This window comes from Fundulus heteroclitus, unplaced genomic scaffold, assembly GCF_011125445.2.
Source record: "Fundulus heteroclitus isolate FHET01 unplaced genomic scaffold, MU-UCD_Fhet_4.1 scaffold_72, whole genome shotgun sequence".
Classification (NCBI taxonomy): Eukaryota; Metazoa; Chordata; class Actinopteri; order Cyprinodontiformes; family Fundulidae; genus Fundulus; species Fundulus heteroclitus.
Genome location: NW_023397165.1, coordinates 610262 through 625180, shown reverse-complemented (window position 1 = coordinate 625180; position 14919 = coordinate 610262). Strand labels below are relative to the sequence as shown.

The 14919-nt window shown below is 38.0% G+C and overlaps 1 protein-coding gene across 1 annotated transcript in view; it reads right to left on the bottom strand.

Moving 5' to 3' along the window:
• The window catches only part of fstl4 (follistatin-like 4), a 150490-nt gene that overhangs the window by 13352 nt on the left and 122219 nt on the right, over positions 1 to 14919 (bottom strand). The window contains exons 6-7 of the mRNA XM_036134026.1: positions 13563 to 13683; positions 8007 to 8168 (exon numbers count right to left, since the gene is read on the bottom strand). Coding sequence (XP_035989919.1) covers positions 8007 to 8168; positions 13563 to 13683 — 283 coding nt within the window. The remainder of the gene's footprint in view (positions 1 to 8006; positions 8169 to 13562; positions 13684 to 14919) is intronic.

Genomic DNA, 14919 nt, shown 5'->3' with positions numbered 1-14919 from the left:
TACGTTAGTTACATATAGCATAATTCTCAGTTTGCAGTAATACAGATCAATAAATAAAAGTATTTCCTATAATCACCTTTGTGATAATTATCATGTCCTTTCGACTGTGAATACTTGTGGAAGAACAATGGATGCTTGTCAACAATTCTAGATTTCTGATTCAACAGAGAAATATTCAGAAAAATATAATTTAAAACAGTATCAAGTTAAAGTCAATTTTTGGCTATAAAGGTAATAAAACTTACTTTTTCTACCACGTTACAGTCACCAGGCTTTTTAAAGAGTCATGCTTTCAGTATAATAATTCTGCTTTTGTTTACAAAGCACAACATTACAAACAAAGTAGCACTCTTCTTTTTAAGCTCACATAAAAGAGTTTGTTTTTACTTTTCTGTTTTAGTGATAAACTGATGCACTGTAAAATGTAAGACCCTTTTATAGTGCATCTGGAAAGTATTCAGAGCTTCACTTTTTCCACATTTTATTATGTCACAGCATTGTTTGAAAGAGATTAAATTCATATCTCAGTAAAATTTCCACACAACCCATTTCACAAGAAAAATGTGCAAAGGAATTAATTGGAGAGAATTTAAGAAATAAGTAGCTACCCAGGTATCATAAGCGCCTTTGAGAGCAAAAATAGCCTGAAGTCTATACGTTTCTGCTTTTGGTTAATTTCCACAATGGTTCTGTGCTAATCGTTTTAGGCTCGGCAAACCTGGATTGACAGTGTTGGTAAAAAGCCATTTTAGGTCTTTTCAGGAATGTTCAATTGAATATTAGTCCAGGCTGTGGCTCAGCCACTCAGAGACATTCAGACTCCTCCTAAAGCCAGTCTTTTGTTATCTTGGCTGTGTGCTTCAGGTCAAATGTTAAAAGAGAAATTGAGGTTCAGGGCAAAATGGAGCAGGCATCTTAAAGAATGGTTCTGTATTTGACTGCAGTCATCCCACACTGTGTGGAATACTGGCCCAGTTTCTGCCACTAAAGAAACATGACGCCACCATCCTCACACTTTTCAGTAGGGATGGTATTAATTATGTGGAAACGCAGAACTTGTTTTTCTCTGAAAATGCACGCAGAGTTCAGACCAAATCGTGCATTTTTATTCCCCTGGTCTGTTCATCACAGAGGTGTAGTTCTGAAAATGACTAGTACCACTCTACTGTGATAGTCTCATTGGTGGAATGTATTAGGTTCTGGTGGTTCCAAACTTTATTCTATTCTAAATATTGGAGACCAGAAACATTGCCTTTTGTGCCTTTCAGTGCTGTTGAAATATTATTTTTTTTGTATTCTTCACCTTATTTGTGCTTTAGCGGAGACTGATATTGGAAGTCCACAGACAATTCTTTTGACTTCATTATTTGGTTTCTGCTTTGATACACGCTCTCAATTGTGATACCTTGGACAAGTCTGTCCTGGTCCAAATCATATCCAGTCGACTCAATGTACCACAGCTAGACTCCATATTGCAGAAATCTCTGAGTTAAGAGCAAAAGGAGTCACCTGAGCAACGTCTGAATACTTATGGATATGTGAATTTATTATTATTTTTTTTAAATCTTCAAAGACAGACTGAATAAATGATTGGAACATGTAAGAAATTGGAGTTGTTTTGTAGTCCTGGTAAATAGAGCATTGCATGAAAGTTTTACATTGCAGACAGTTTTATGGTGATAAAAAAACAAGTTTGGTCTCCTAAATGTCAGTGACATCTATTCATAGTAAAAACAAAAACAGGTTCTCTGCTTGCAGCCCTGCTGGATTTCGACTGAATAGGGCGAATATGTTTAGGATGCTTTCCACCCGCAGCAAAAATATCAAGCTGATTTTTTATGGTGTATACAGGTGTATTTAATGGAGTTATAAAAGAAAATATTCACTGACTGTACAGCTTCTTCAGTGGATTGGGCAAAAAGTGTATAAAATATGAACATCATAGTAAACCACCTTTTCCATCATACTATACAAGACTGCATTGTTTTTCTGGCTTTTTAGTGGCAGGTGATGTAGATCGAATTGAGAAAAAAAGGTCATCATCAAAGACGAACTCTGTTGTTAGCTGTAGCCTCCAGCTCTGTGATGATCCGTGCAGCTGCACTCTGATCCTTCCTGTAAACCTGCACGGATCACAAGGTGTGGCTAAATCAGAGTGCAGCTTTCATAGGTCATGTTGTCTTCAGAAAGCTGGAGTTTCCATCTCTGCCATGAAAGAGATGGAAACAACAATAGGTTCTGTAACAAACGTACACATGGATCTTCCTCCCACAGTTTTATACTAAGTTATTTCTTTTTTTTAATGCTCAAGCTGCTCTACCTTATAGTTTAGTTATAACATTCTCATCTATGAGACAAATCTAAACCACTCACTTAAAAACAAATTGTGCTCCATGTTTACGATTAGCTCAAACCTATAATTTATGAATAGTGGGCTGCAAAATAGCATTTCAGACAATAAAAACAATTCCAATTAATGGAATGTTCTTTAGATTTGAATAATAATTTTCTTGTCAAAGAAAAACATGCAATTCTTTGAAGTGAAAACTAAATCAAAGTGGGGCTTTATAGAGTAAGACATCACTTTAATTAGCTAAATTCATAATTATGCTCAAATGGATTATATAAAACAGTCAAGCAGTCATTAAATTAATCGGTAAATCCAGACTGTTCGTGTTTGTAAAGTAAAGAGAGGCTTTTGAAAAGTTTTGTCTAATGAACTCAAATACTTCTGCTACGACCCTATCTTTTCTGTTCTCTAAAGCTCCTTTTAGCTCAGTTTTTATGCAATTCTTTCAGTTCATAAATCATTTGCTTTATTTCGCTCTGTGAAAAAGGGAAAAGCACAAATGTATAAAAGCAATAGAGGTAGAGCTGAAATACAAGAGGATCATTAGTGAAAATATAATGAAAAGATGATCCCATGTAGATGATATTTCTACACGGGTTATGTAAATCAAAGGTTGCACAATGTCAAGCTAATTTATCACTGCTGATGCATGATGAATTCTGTGCCTGTTTTGTGAAATTAATGATGACTATCTCAGAGATTTATTTAAATAGCACAAAATCTCTACAACTAAATACCTTTTCCTTGTTTTGACAGATAAATACACCACTTGGGTTTTTCTAAGACCGGCACGATCCTTCAGCTATGAAAGGTATTGCAAGTATTTTATTTTCAACAATTTTTTTAACACCAATTCGTGGAACATTTAAGAACTTCCTATTCCTAATCCAACTGTGTCACGTGGTGATTAAGAAAGATGTCATCTCTTAAGGACTGATCTAAAACAGGATGAAAGAAAATTAAGGGAACTGCCAAAACTAATAAATGGCTGTAAGAATCTGAGACGCACAGATAACAATATTATGGCAGATTAATGATCACTTTCTAGTATAGCTTTGACCCACTGATACAGATTTTTGGCCAAATAATTGTGTTTTTTACTTTGAGAATTATGATTGAGAGGGCTATAAGAATAGCATTAAAATAACTAAAATATCATAAGCACTCAGTTATATTAAGAGCAGAAGTGATGTTTTTCCACTTAACAAAACTTGTCACGTCATAATAGATTATGGCTAGAATTTGAAAAGCAGCAGTCCTCAAGTGTATTACACAAGATAACGTGTACTGTTAACTGCGATTTCTAAAGGGCTGCCGTTATTTTTAAAACCAACATGTTCCTTGACAGATCAAAGTCTAATAGCTCAAAACAATAAAAAAGAGCAACTTTGCTGTGCTCATGTTAGCCTTCCTGTTATCTGTTGAATGTTTTGCTCTTCCATGCTGAATGAAACAGCCGTTTCCTGACCTGTTATATAAAAACCCTTTAAAGTACTTGTTGATTCTGAGATCGACCAACTCGGAAATACATGCATTAGTGACCATATTTTCAAAAAAATGTAGCATTAAGATCGTGACTGCGCCGTTAAAATTTTTTTTAAAGACTTAAAATAGTCCCTCGGCAACCGCTAGGCTGAAAATCCACAATTTGGGTCGATGACATAGTTTGTGGGCGTTGCCCAGGCTACGCTACAGAGAGTTCAATGAAGTACACCACGAGAAGTTCAGATGGCGATTCACAAAGTGATGATTTTAACACGAAAGACAGCGCAAGCGTCTGTTACGACTCGGGTAAGTCTGAGAAAAACATTTTAGGAGAATAAACGGAATGGTTTGCTAATGTATAATTGGAATTGGTGCTCATAATCACTGTCATCCTGATCGTTCGGATGTAAACACGGAAACAACTCGTTGAAGCTCGATTGTCTGGCATCGTTCACACCTCTCAGCACAGCAGCGCCGTGCAGAGAGCTAGTGTAGAGAGCATGTCGCTTCTCAGCAGGCTGCTGTGATGACGCCGAGATTTCTCCGCTTCACTGCGCGATGAGTGAGAAGGAGAGGAGATAATATGGACATTTCAGCTGCCTGAAGACAGCGTTTATTTATTTTTATTTTACAATTTTGTAAACAACAGCTGCCGATTAAACTGAATGTTATAATTATATGAGTTGTTTTACCGAGAAACCGATCAGAAGCGCCGTGAAACCCCGCCTCTCTGGCTGCAGCGCTCCTGACTCAGAGGGGAACAGATTTTCACAGGGGAACTGAATTCCGGGACTTTTTGGGTTCAGAAATGTGTGTAAAGAGACATTACCCTTGTTGGTATTTGACCAACCATAAGCCACACACTTTTTAGCCATGTTTAATCCGTCTATTTGTCTTTGAGAAAGCGAGTTTGCAACCAGGAAGTATCTTGTTACCATGTCAACAGATCAACGCCTATCCACAAATTATGTCATCGGTCATGCAACATTTTTTTATGAGCCTTGAGCTAAAAAGCCTTAAAAATCCACTTTTTCATCTAATTTTTTAATTTTTTTCCCCTCAGGTCATAATAATATGTGAACTTTCTAACATTTAGCAACTTGTATGATCTCAGAATCAAGAAGTACTTTAAATGGCTTGCTACCTCTCTCTGCTTCATCTGACCCTATTTTAAACACCTCATTGAAGCTACAAATAACTGGTTCCTCTTCAATCAGAAACAGCATCCACACCGAGAAGTGTTGTTCTCAACACGACCTTGTAGAGCTTACATGTGGTGCACACTCACTGATCAGAGGAGAAACGAAACAAGAAAACAATCACATTGTTTGGCGGCCAGGCAGTTGGTTTTCAGACAGGGTTGATCACACCAAAAATCCTTCAATTACAGTCAAGTGTGGATTTCCTGTGTATCAAAAAGTGTCCAGAGCATTATTGACATCTAAAGGGAGAAAGATGAACAATCATACTTAAAGCTGGGAAAAACTTACGCTAAAATAATCCATGAATCTGATTTCAATCATGTCTGTTAGAGTACCAACACAACGACATGTGACACAAACAATTCGTAATGCACGTTTTTTTATGCACATTCATACATAAAGATAACTCAAAAACTCCAATTAACCAACATAAACATATTTTTGGACTGTTGGGACGAAACCAGAATATCTGGATCAACCTCATACATGAGAAACTCAGAAACACTACCTGAGAGACTGACCCCTGGGTACCGATGTTGCTCATCAACATAATTCACAGCAGTATTTCAAGTTAAGCGGGTTTTCAACACACCACACACTAAACTGTATACAGTCAAAACTGGACAGTTACAAACATTGCATTAAAACGTTATAAAAATGCTCTGACAGTAAAGAAGATCTTATATTTATACTAAGATAATAAGGATTAGAATAATTACTTTTATTTGCTGTATGTGAAAAGTAAGACCCTGTATTTCTATAAATTTCTTTATATTTGGAAATTAACATACAATAGGAATTAGTGATGGGTCGATGAGGCGTCATGAAGCGTTTCGACACATTGGCAAACTGTATTGATACTGCGCCGATACTGTGTCACTGAATACTGACACCTGTTGGACCTTAAAAATCCCTACAGGCAACCTGGTTGACCGAGTTAACTGACACTGATTTGATGACCACAATACACAATACAATTTAAATCATTGTATGTTGCATTGTATTATTTTATATTTTCATTTGAATTAAACATATATTAGATTTTTCTTTAGATACAGTCAATAAATAATGTGAACGAGGATGCTTGTGGACTGGCTTTTTTATTTATTTATTTTTACAAATTTTTTGCTGCCATGTCCTTTCAATGCCGTCCCGCGCTGTGTTTAGTTACCTGACTGATATCATCTGTTCTGAAATCGGAAATGACAAAGGGAGGAAAAACTACTCAGAGTAGATCAGCCGTTTTATCTGAAACAACGCTCAGAACAAAGACGCACAGCGCAAACCGCCCAACCATAAAGGCGTCTGCCCAACCCATCCATCAGTGATGCGCTCCGATCAGCACCTGGCGTTCACAGAGCGAGACTGTGGTACACCATCACACCAGAGTTGTAGTTTTGTTTACAGTTCAGCTTGGATTTTATTTACTGCGCAGCATAGCTGTGCTGTGCGCGCTGCTGCGCGCGCTGCTGTGCGCGAATGCACAAGCGTGCAGCTTAGAGGGAACAGAAACAGTTTGGCGCGTCAGTCAGAACGAAACAGTTCCTGTATCGGTCACGTGACTTTCCCGTGTCGATACGCGCAACGACACGGGTTTTGCTCTATGAGCTCAACACATGCGCCGTCGCATTGGTGTTGCCGGACCCATCACTAGTAGGAATACTCTATGCCTTTAAAAAGTTTAGCTAACCCCAGATGATGACATCAGCATTTAGAGCCACAGCTCTAAATGTTGCTTTAACATTAGGAGCTGTGGAGTCTCTTAATGTGAGGCCAATGAGGCCTGGCCCCACCAGATGTCGCTGTGAGGCTTTATGTCACAATAATAAGTGGGACATTATCGTTCTTTATAGAGTTATATTGTAAAAAAGACCAATTCCTTTACCAATAAAATTCAGTTAAAAACAAGTGTGTCTATATATCAAGTCTGCCAGAATACCGACAAGCTCAGTAGGCTAAATCCTCTTGAGGTGCCTTGATATTGAGGGCCAGTCCATCAACATGCTTAAATGACGAACATCTGAAACCAACACGCACTCTGTAGACAGCTGTGGGGCACATATCCTATGGTCCCAAGCTCGGATAGTCCAATCAAAGTACTGAAATTGCACACGTTGCGTTTACATTCTGCTGGAAATGTGCAGCCATCTAGTGTTGGTGGTCCTTGCTAGCCGAATGAAGGATCAATGTGAATCCTTCTGTTCAATAAATCAACAATATTTGTGTGCCTTTTGTAATTATACAAATAAATGTATATAAATTAAATTTACATTTACTTAACTTATCACGCCAGAGACACCACTGTTTTAGAGTATTCCTAACAGGTCGTTTTTAAGTTGGTTCCCATTGTGTGCCATTATAAACACGAGTTGGTTAATCTAAAACCCCTAGCCACCACAGTGTTTATGAGCTACTGAACCTTGAGCAAGCGCCCTTGTCTGAGTGTCAGTGGGTTGATAATTGGCTATTACCATAGGTAATGACCCACACTCGGCAAATAAACCGTCCTAATGAGAATTAGGCCATAAAAGGAAAAGCTTCACTCCTTTCTGCCCCTTTTCTCTGATAGAGTACATCAAAAACAGTCAGATAAAAAGCTGATATTATGTTTTCAGTCTTTTTGCTCTGGCGTTGTATTGCTTTTAAATATGGTGTTGTCGTCAGTGGAGCAAAATGAACCCAGCTGGAAAAGTTGGTTGAACCTTGGCCCTAGAATCCCAATCAGTGAAGCAAAGCCAAACACAAAGTTGAGAGAGATTTCTACATTGACTTTTACACACACCTTTTATTCTACATCTTTTTTGGTTTACACTTATAACACTTATATCCTGCAATCCCGTTTCCATTATTCACCAAAAAATAAAAGATATATAAAATAAAACAAAACAATTTAAACCCAACTACTCTACAGTATCTGTGAAAAACACATTTGCTCGCAGCACTTTCTAAAATAATCAATGGCTCCTCACCTATGAGAGAGAGTTGTGTGGAAGAGCTGAGCTGCAGATCCATGCCGTTCTTCAGCCAAACAAGTTTTGGATTTGGGATGCCGTCGGCATGGCAGTGGAGGCTGGCAGACACCCCGGGCTCCTGGGCCTGCGTCTCCGGGTAGACCAGGATCACTGGCGGTACTGGACACACAAACACAAACACAGGAAGAGAGCGGAGGGACAAGTGAAGCCATAATCATGCACTGTTTCATGGTGGGCCGCAACTCCTGGGGGGATAAAAACACAAACACCCACACGCTTGGTGGGTAGAGAGAAATTCATCTCACCCCAGCATGAAATATATTCAGAAATAACAAGAACCCAAGAGCTCTGGGGGGCCTTTATTACAGCTCTGGCCCTGTGTGAAATAGATGTTGGACAACTCTGCTACTTACACCATCCTCTGGGGGAATGAGTGTGAATGAATGCAGAAGAATTGAAAGTCAAATAAAATATGAGGTAATAGTTTACATGAACAGGTGGGTTGTAGTTGGCTTCTGTTGAAGCTCGGTAGACTATTAGCCCCTCGGGCTGCTAACACAAACCCAGTCCTTCTATTTCCAAGACCTGGAACAACTCTCACCTTTAACCTTTATCCTTCTTCAATAATTACATTAACTCTGGACTGCTGCTGGCTGCAATATTAGATTATTACTAACTTGACTCTCTTTTTAGTCACTATTATGACTGTTTTACTAATTTGTTTTTAGCAGCATAAGAAGGTCTGCTTGAGAATCTTCATCACTCTACTAAGGATTTTCTTTTTCTTGTGTCCCTCTTCATACACTGACTTGGAAAATGATTCAAAACCTTGAAGGTATTTTGACAGTCAAACACAAAGTCGTAAACAACTGTAAAGTGAAAGGAAAATAATGAATGGTATTCATAACAGAATGTACAGGTAAATATCTGAAAGGTGTGGCATGCTTTTGTCTTTGTCTGCTTTTCTGATGTCTCCAAATAAAATTCAGTGCAACAAATTGCAATTACAAGTCACCTAATTAGTAAATAGTTACCTTACGAGCCAGCTGTTCTGTAATGGCCAGAGAGTTTTGTTAGAAAACAGTGAACCAACAGCATTATGAACACCGAAGAATGCATCAGACCAGTCAGGGTTGTGCAGAGGTATAAATCAAGGTTAAAAGAGTTGAAATGATGAATGTAGCAAAGGGTGGTTCTAGAATGTAAAGAACCATGTCCTCTTCATTACACTTTATAATTAACATTTTCTTTCTTCTGGTCTAGCACAGTAAATCCCAGTAAAATAAACTCAACTTTTGTTAGGTTGTGACCTAACTAGACTGGAAAAAAACTACTTTCAAAGGACTGTACTTAAACTTTCATAATAAATGGGTCTTTCTTTTGTTCCAGTATACTGAACAAAAGGCTAATTGTTATTGTAGGCTTTTTTTAACATGTCCATCATTGTATTTTGGACATGTTGGTATTCTCTGAACTTAATGACTCAATTAATACCAGACACACCCACATATCTAACACCTATAACCCATAATTTCCTCTTAGAAAGGAAATGCACCAAACATTCACAATATTTTCTCTCTGTATGTTTTGGCTCTTACAGCAACTGTTGTTTACTTGAATGAATGCGGTACTTTACAGCTCTTTTTCAGCGTTCATTAAGTGTTACTTTATGCTGCAGACACGTTTTTAACAGCAATGGCGTCACACTCCTAAGTGCTAAAATAATATAGACACGAGTTCTAAACTGCAGTTTTGTGTACTTAGAGAAAGCTAAAGCTGCAGCATTGTCATTCTCCTCGTCGAACAGATTGCTTTAATAGCGAAGCGGGATGCAAACCGCCCACTTAGTATAATGTGGCACTTGGCTCCACTCCATTCCACCTTATCTCTACTCCTCCTATCTTTTTGAAATACCCTGAATACCCAAAGCAAACATTTGGTAATTGCCCTCTGCTGATAACACCCTCCCCAGACATCTTCTCTGTCTGCATGACTCCTTCTGCAGCACTGCCTCTTCTTTCGTTTTTTTACCTTGAAGTCTACAAACTAAATCTGCTGTATTTTGTTTTGTATTAATTGGCTTTATTCAATTTAGTTGCCAGAAAAATTTAATGATCACATATTTTTATTGAAAAAGCTTTACCTAGGTGTTTATCTGCTACAAAACAAGTAGCTCCGGGAACAAAATTCTTTGGTCTGGTTACAACTCCAAAGTCTCAAGAGGTCAGAGACTAGAAACTATCCTGTGGCATTTGTCATTAAAACGAGACTCTCTTCAAAGATACCTCTGATCATTTAAAGCTTTCCAAGTAACTCGGCCCAATGCAGAAGCGATTTAGGTCCCCCAAACCCACCCGTATGCTCATCTCTGTCAGATCTCTACTCAATGGCTATTTTGCCTAAATAATAGTTCATAGTGGCCTTAAATAAAACCAGACATTTAACTGCCAAGTACTGCTGAGAAATATTGGAAGTCATGCAAACACTAACCCTAACAGAACAACCACCACTTATCATTTGTACCCAATACAGCAGGGGTGTTCAGCTCCAGTCCTCGAGAGCCGGTGTCCTGCAACCTTTAGATGTGTCCCTGGTCTGACAAGCCTGAGTCAAATAATCAGTTAATTAGCAGGACTCTGAAGAACCTGACTGCATACTGAGGAGCTAATTGTGCCATTTGATTCAGGTGTGTGGGGCCAGGGAAACCTCTAAAAGTTTCAGGACACCGGCTCTCGAGGACTGGAGCTGGACACCCCTGTACTACAGTAACTCGCAACAATCACTTACTTTAATAATTAACACTTTAACCTCCAATTATAAGAGAAAATTACTCAGGAAATCTTGAGTCTAAAGTCAAGTTATGAGTCTTAGTTTTTGTGACTTAAGAATGACTCGAGTCTCAGTCGCTAAGTGGATGCAGCATTTCTTTTCCACCTTCCTGACTGAAAGTGATGGGCGTCTGCGTTGAAATGCGCACAGGACAGCACTGCCAGGCTAAATTAATAAGCTGGATAAATAACCCTGTCTTCACAGTTTATTTACAGTCATCCTTTTCTAAAACCTTAATCCTAAAAGCTTTTGATTTATTTAAAAGAAAAAAGGGACATCCGATGTTCAAGCACACAGCATCTTGACAAATTAGTTTTTTGGCTCTCTAGTTAACTATAACTTCAATGGAAGTGGCACCCCAAACATTAAGCCCACCCTGTGTCCTAAAACAAATCCGACGTCAACGATATTCACATTTATTATTTTCCCATATATCATTTTCATTTGTTAAATATTGGATTCCAGGAAAGGGAATGTGAATTTATTTATAACAGCTTTAGAGAAAAAAAAAAAAAAAATGCATTATTCCACACAGCGCTACATTTAAATCAAAATATATTTTACCCATTTGGGTAAAATAGGTATGCAGCCCATTGGAAATGTGTTACATATTTTGAGGTCATGAATACCTTTGAAAACATGTTAAATTAAATGTGTCATCTAAACAGTTATAAGGGTTTAGAATCAACTCCGCACTATAATAGTGGATGCTTATGTGCATTACATATTTGCAGAGTGGTCTGTCAATACATTTTATGACTCAGGAAAATGTCAATTCATTCAATTAGAATATTATCAAGGATGATCTCTTTCAGTATTTCTTTTTCTAACACTTATATAGACTACACACAAAGTAATGTGTGTCATTTAGTTTTCATGATTGAGGCAACTAATTAAAATGAGAAAATAAAGTTTCTAAGGAAAATATAAAGTTACAGAAGATCAACTCATTTTTTTTAACATGAACATGTAATGACCATTAATTTTCCTACACAATCATGGAGGAGACTGCTGAATTTATAGTCTTCCCGCAGACAGTCACTGACACCTGCAACCAGCTATAAATGCTTTTGCTAAAGAAGCTGATTGTTTACAGAGTACTGTTTCTAATCACAATGAAAAGTTGGGAGAAGAGAAAAGTGTGGTAGACAAAGGTTATAAGCAATGTCTGCTGCCTTAAGTTGATGGTGAAACACTGAACAATTTGCGGGAGCTTCACAAGGGTAGCACTGCCGCTGGACTCGAGCCACCACACACCGATGTATCCAGAACATTTGACACAAATGTCACATTCCTCGTTCTAAGCCTGAACAAAGATGAGATCAGAGGTTTCATATCAGGGCTAAGTAAAAAAAAGACTGAACTGTTGCCCAATGCGCCACAGTCCGCTTTTACTAGGAAAGTAAATTGTGCGCTTCTTTTGAAAACCAAGGTCTAGCGGAAAGGTGAAGAGGTACAGAACCCAGGTTGCTAGAGGTCAAATGTGAGATTTCCACGGTCGGTGGTGATTTGCAGTGCTATTTCATGGGCTGCTATTGGTCCACTGGGCTTTTTTCAAATCTCAAGTCAGCCTGCTGGGTACCAGGAAATGTTTTAACACTTAAAAACTTTCTCTACTGAAAGCTGTACAGAGATACTGATTTCATTTTCCCACAGGATCTGGCAACTGACCACCCTGCCTAAAGTACCAAAATTTGCTGTAAAAAGCATGATGTCATTGTGCTTCATTTTTTAGCTAACTTAAAGTCCACAGAAACTCTCAACTATGCAAACAAGCTGAAGGTCACTATCAAAGTGACCTGGGCTTCCTGAACACCTCAGCATTGCCTAAGGCTGATCTTCTCCATGCCTCCTCACAATTAATGTAGTAACTCCTGCAAAAGGAACCCAGACAGAGACTGAGTCCATACACTGCAAAAACGGAACTAAAAATAAGTAATATCTTCTTAAAATAAGTGTATCTGTTCTTGATTTGAGCAGGTAAATAAGATGATCAGCCAGTGAAATGGGATTTTTGCACTTAAAATAGGAACAACTCATCTCCATCATCTTGTTTCAAGTGCAGGATGTCTAATTATCTTATTGTAGGTGTCAAAATACTCATTCCATTGGCAGATAAGATTATTTACCTGCTCAAATCTAGGACAAAAACACAAATTTTAACAACATTTCACTTATTTTTAGATCCCTTTTTGCAGTGTATACCACAGAGTACATGTACATCATTTTTTGCAGGCTGAGATTTCTGTTTTAAACATCTAAATTTTTCTTCCTGGGCTTATGTAATAATCTACTTTTCAGAGTAACTGATTTTTGGGTGTATGTTAGCTGAAAACCATTATCATAATTAACAGATAAAAAAACATTTGAAATATATCACACTGTGTGTAATGAGTTTCACTTTTCAAACAGAATCACTGACATTAATTTTTTTTTTACTATATGCTAATTTATTTAGATGCCCGATAGAGTTCAAAGTAGACACACTGTTTTAAATTTGCTTCTGAAGCTTCTCTCTTAACCCAAAAACTGGACCATTAACTACCGACTTCTTATTCCATTCTTATATGAAAATTAATTGAAACCAGTTTTTTTCTAATGCTGTTCCCTTTTGTATAAACACATTGGGCCATAAAACTCACATGGGATCCACAAAGTAGGACAAAGGAAAACATTTGTAGCATTTGTTGTGCAATTTTAAGAAAGAAATGAGTCACTACTGACCATTCACCTGCAGCACATGAGTCTGATAGAGGTCTTCATAGCCATAGGCATGGCAGCTGTAGTTCCCCATGTGTATTGTTGTCACCTTGGTGATATAGAGCGAGCCATCATCCCCGAAGTCCTGTAATACAGGGAAGAGATGTAAGAGAAGAGTTAGGACTGCTGTAGATGGAAAAGGAAGAACAGGGGACCAGGATTGGGGATAGTGGTGAAGAATTGGGTGCAGGAAGCATCCACAGGGAGTCAGTGGAAAATGTAGGCAGGTTGATAGACTACATAACGATGCCTGTGGAGAGCGGCGAGAGGAGGAGCGCAACAGCAGGGAATGATGGGATGAGACAAGGGAGAAAAAGAGTGATGGGTAAAGGAAGACAAACCATGAATCAATGGTTTCCCTGTTGAGCTGAAGCAGGCATTTGGGGATTTGATCCTACTCTCTCCCCTCATGACGGTGCCTCAGCCTGATAAATGGCAAGGGTTAAAAATATAAAGCCCATTAGGCTGATGAATGGAGCCGGTGTTGTTGGGGCAGCGTGAGGCAATCAGCGGGGGAGTTCCGCCTCCAAGTTAGGGGGGATTAAGGCATTAAATAGTTTGCTGCCCCACCAAGTGGCGGATCACAAAGCCCTGATGCAACTCATGACATTTAAACTGGAAATGGACAGATTTATTTCCTAAAATAAACAAAAGATTATGTACACAGACTATTTGTCACCGAATGTGTGAAGAATGTTAAACCATTTTCTTCTAAAACAGACAACAAAATAGACTTAGTCAATGTTTAGAATTGGGATATCCCATTGGGTATTCCTAATTAGTCAACTCAAATTGCTTAAATTAAAACATAACAAAAATGTGTATTTTAACTGAGGAAACATTTTTCAGCAGTAGTCACTGTATTTGTATACTACACAGAACAGAAATGAAAGAGTATGCCTAATTGCATAATACACAGATTTTTAAAACTACTACACAGAATTTTATTTTCTTACTTTGTTTCCTCTATCAGGCGGCTAGAGTGTAAGTATTCTAGTAAAATATTTTAACAATTTTGACTGGAAAATAATGGCTCTGACGTCATCATGCCCTGTCATCGGCAGGTACTTTACTTGTGTGTTTCAAGTTAACTTGGGTAAAATTTAGGATTATTTAAAAATGGCCTCCCATTGTCAATAAATTAACATTTTGAGCATTCTACACTTTGAAACAAATTCTACATGGGCCACCAGAAATATGTTACATGGTACAGTAAAAGAAGTACGTATACTGTATGTAACATTGAAACAGTGCAAAATGTTTAAGCAGCCTAAGAAAGAGTAGCACTTGCTTAATATTTGCTTGATATATTTGCTAATAC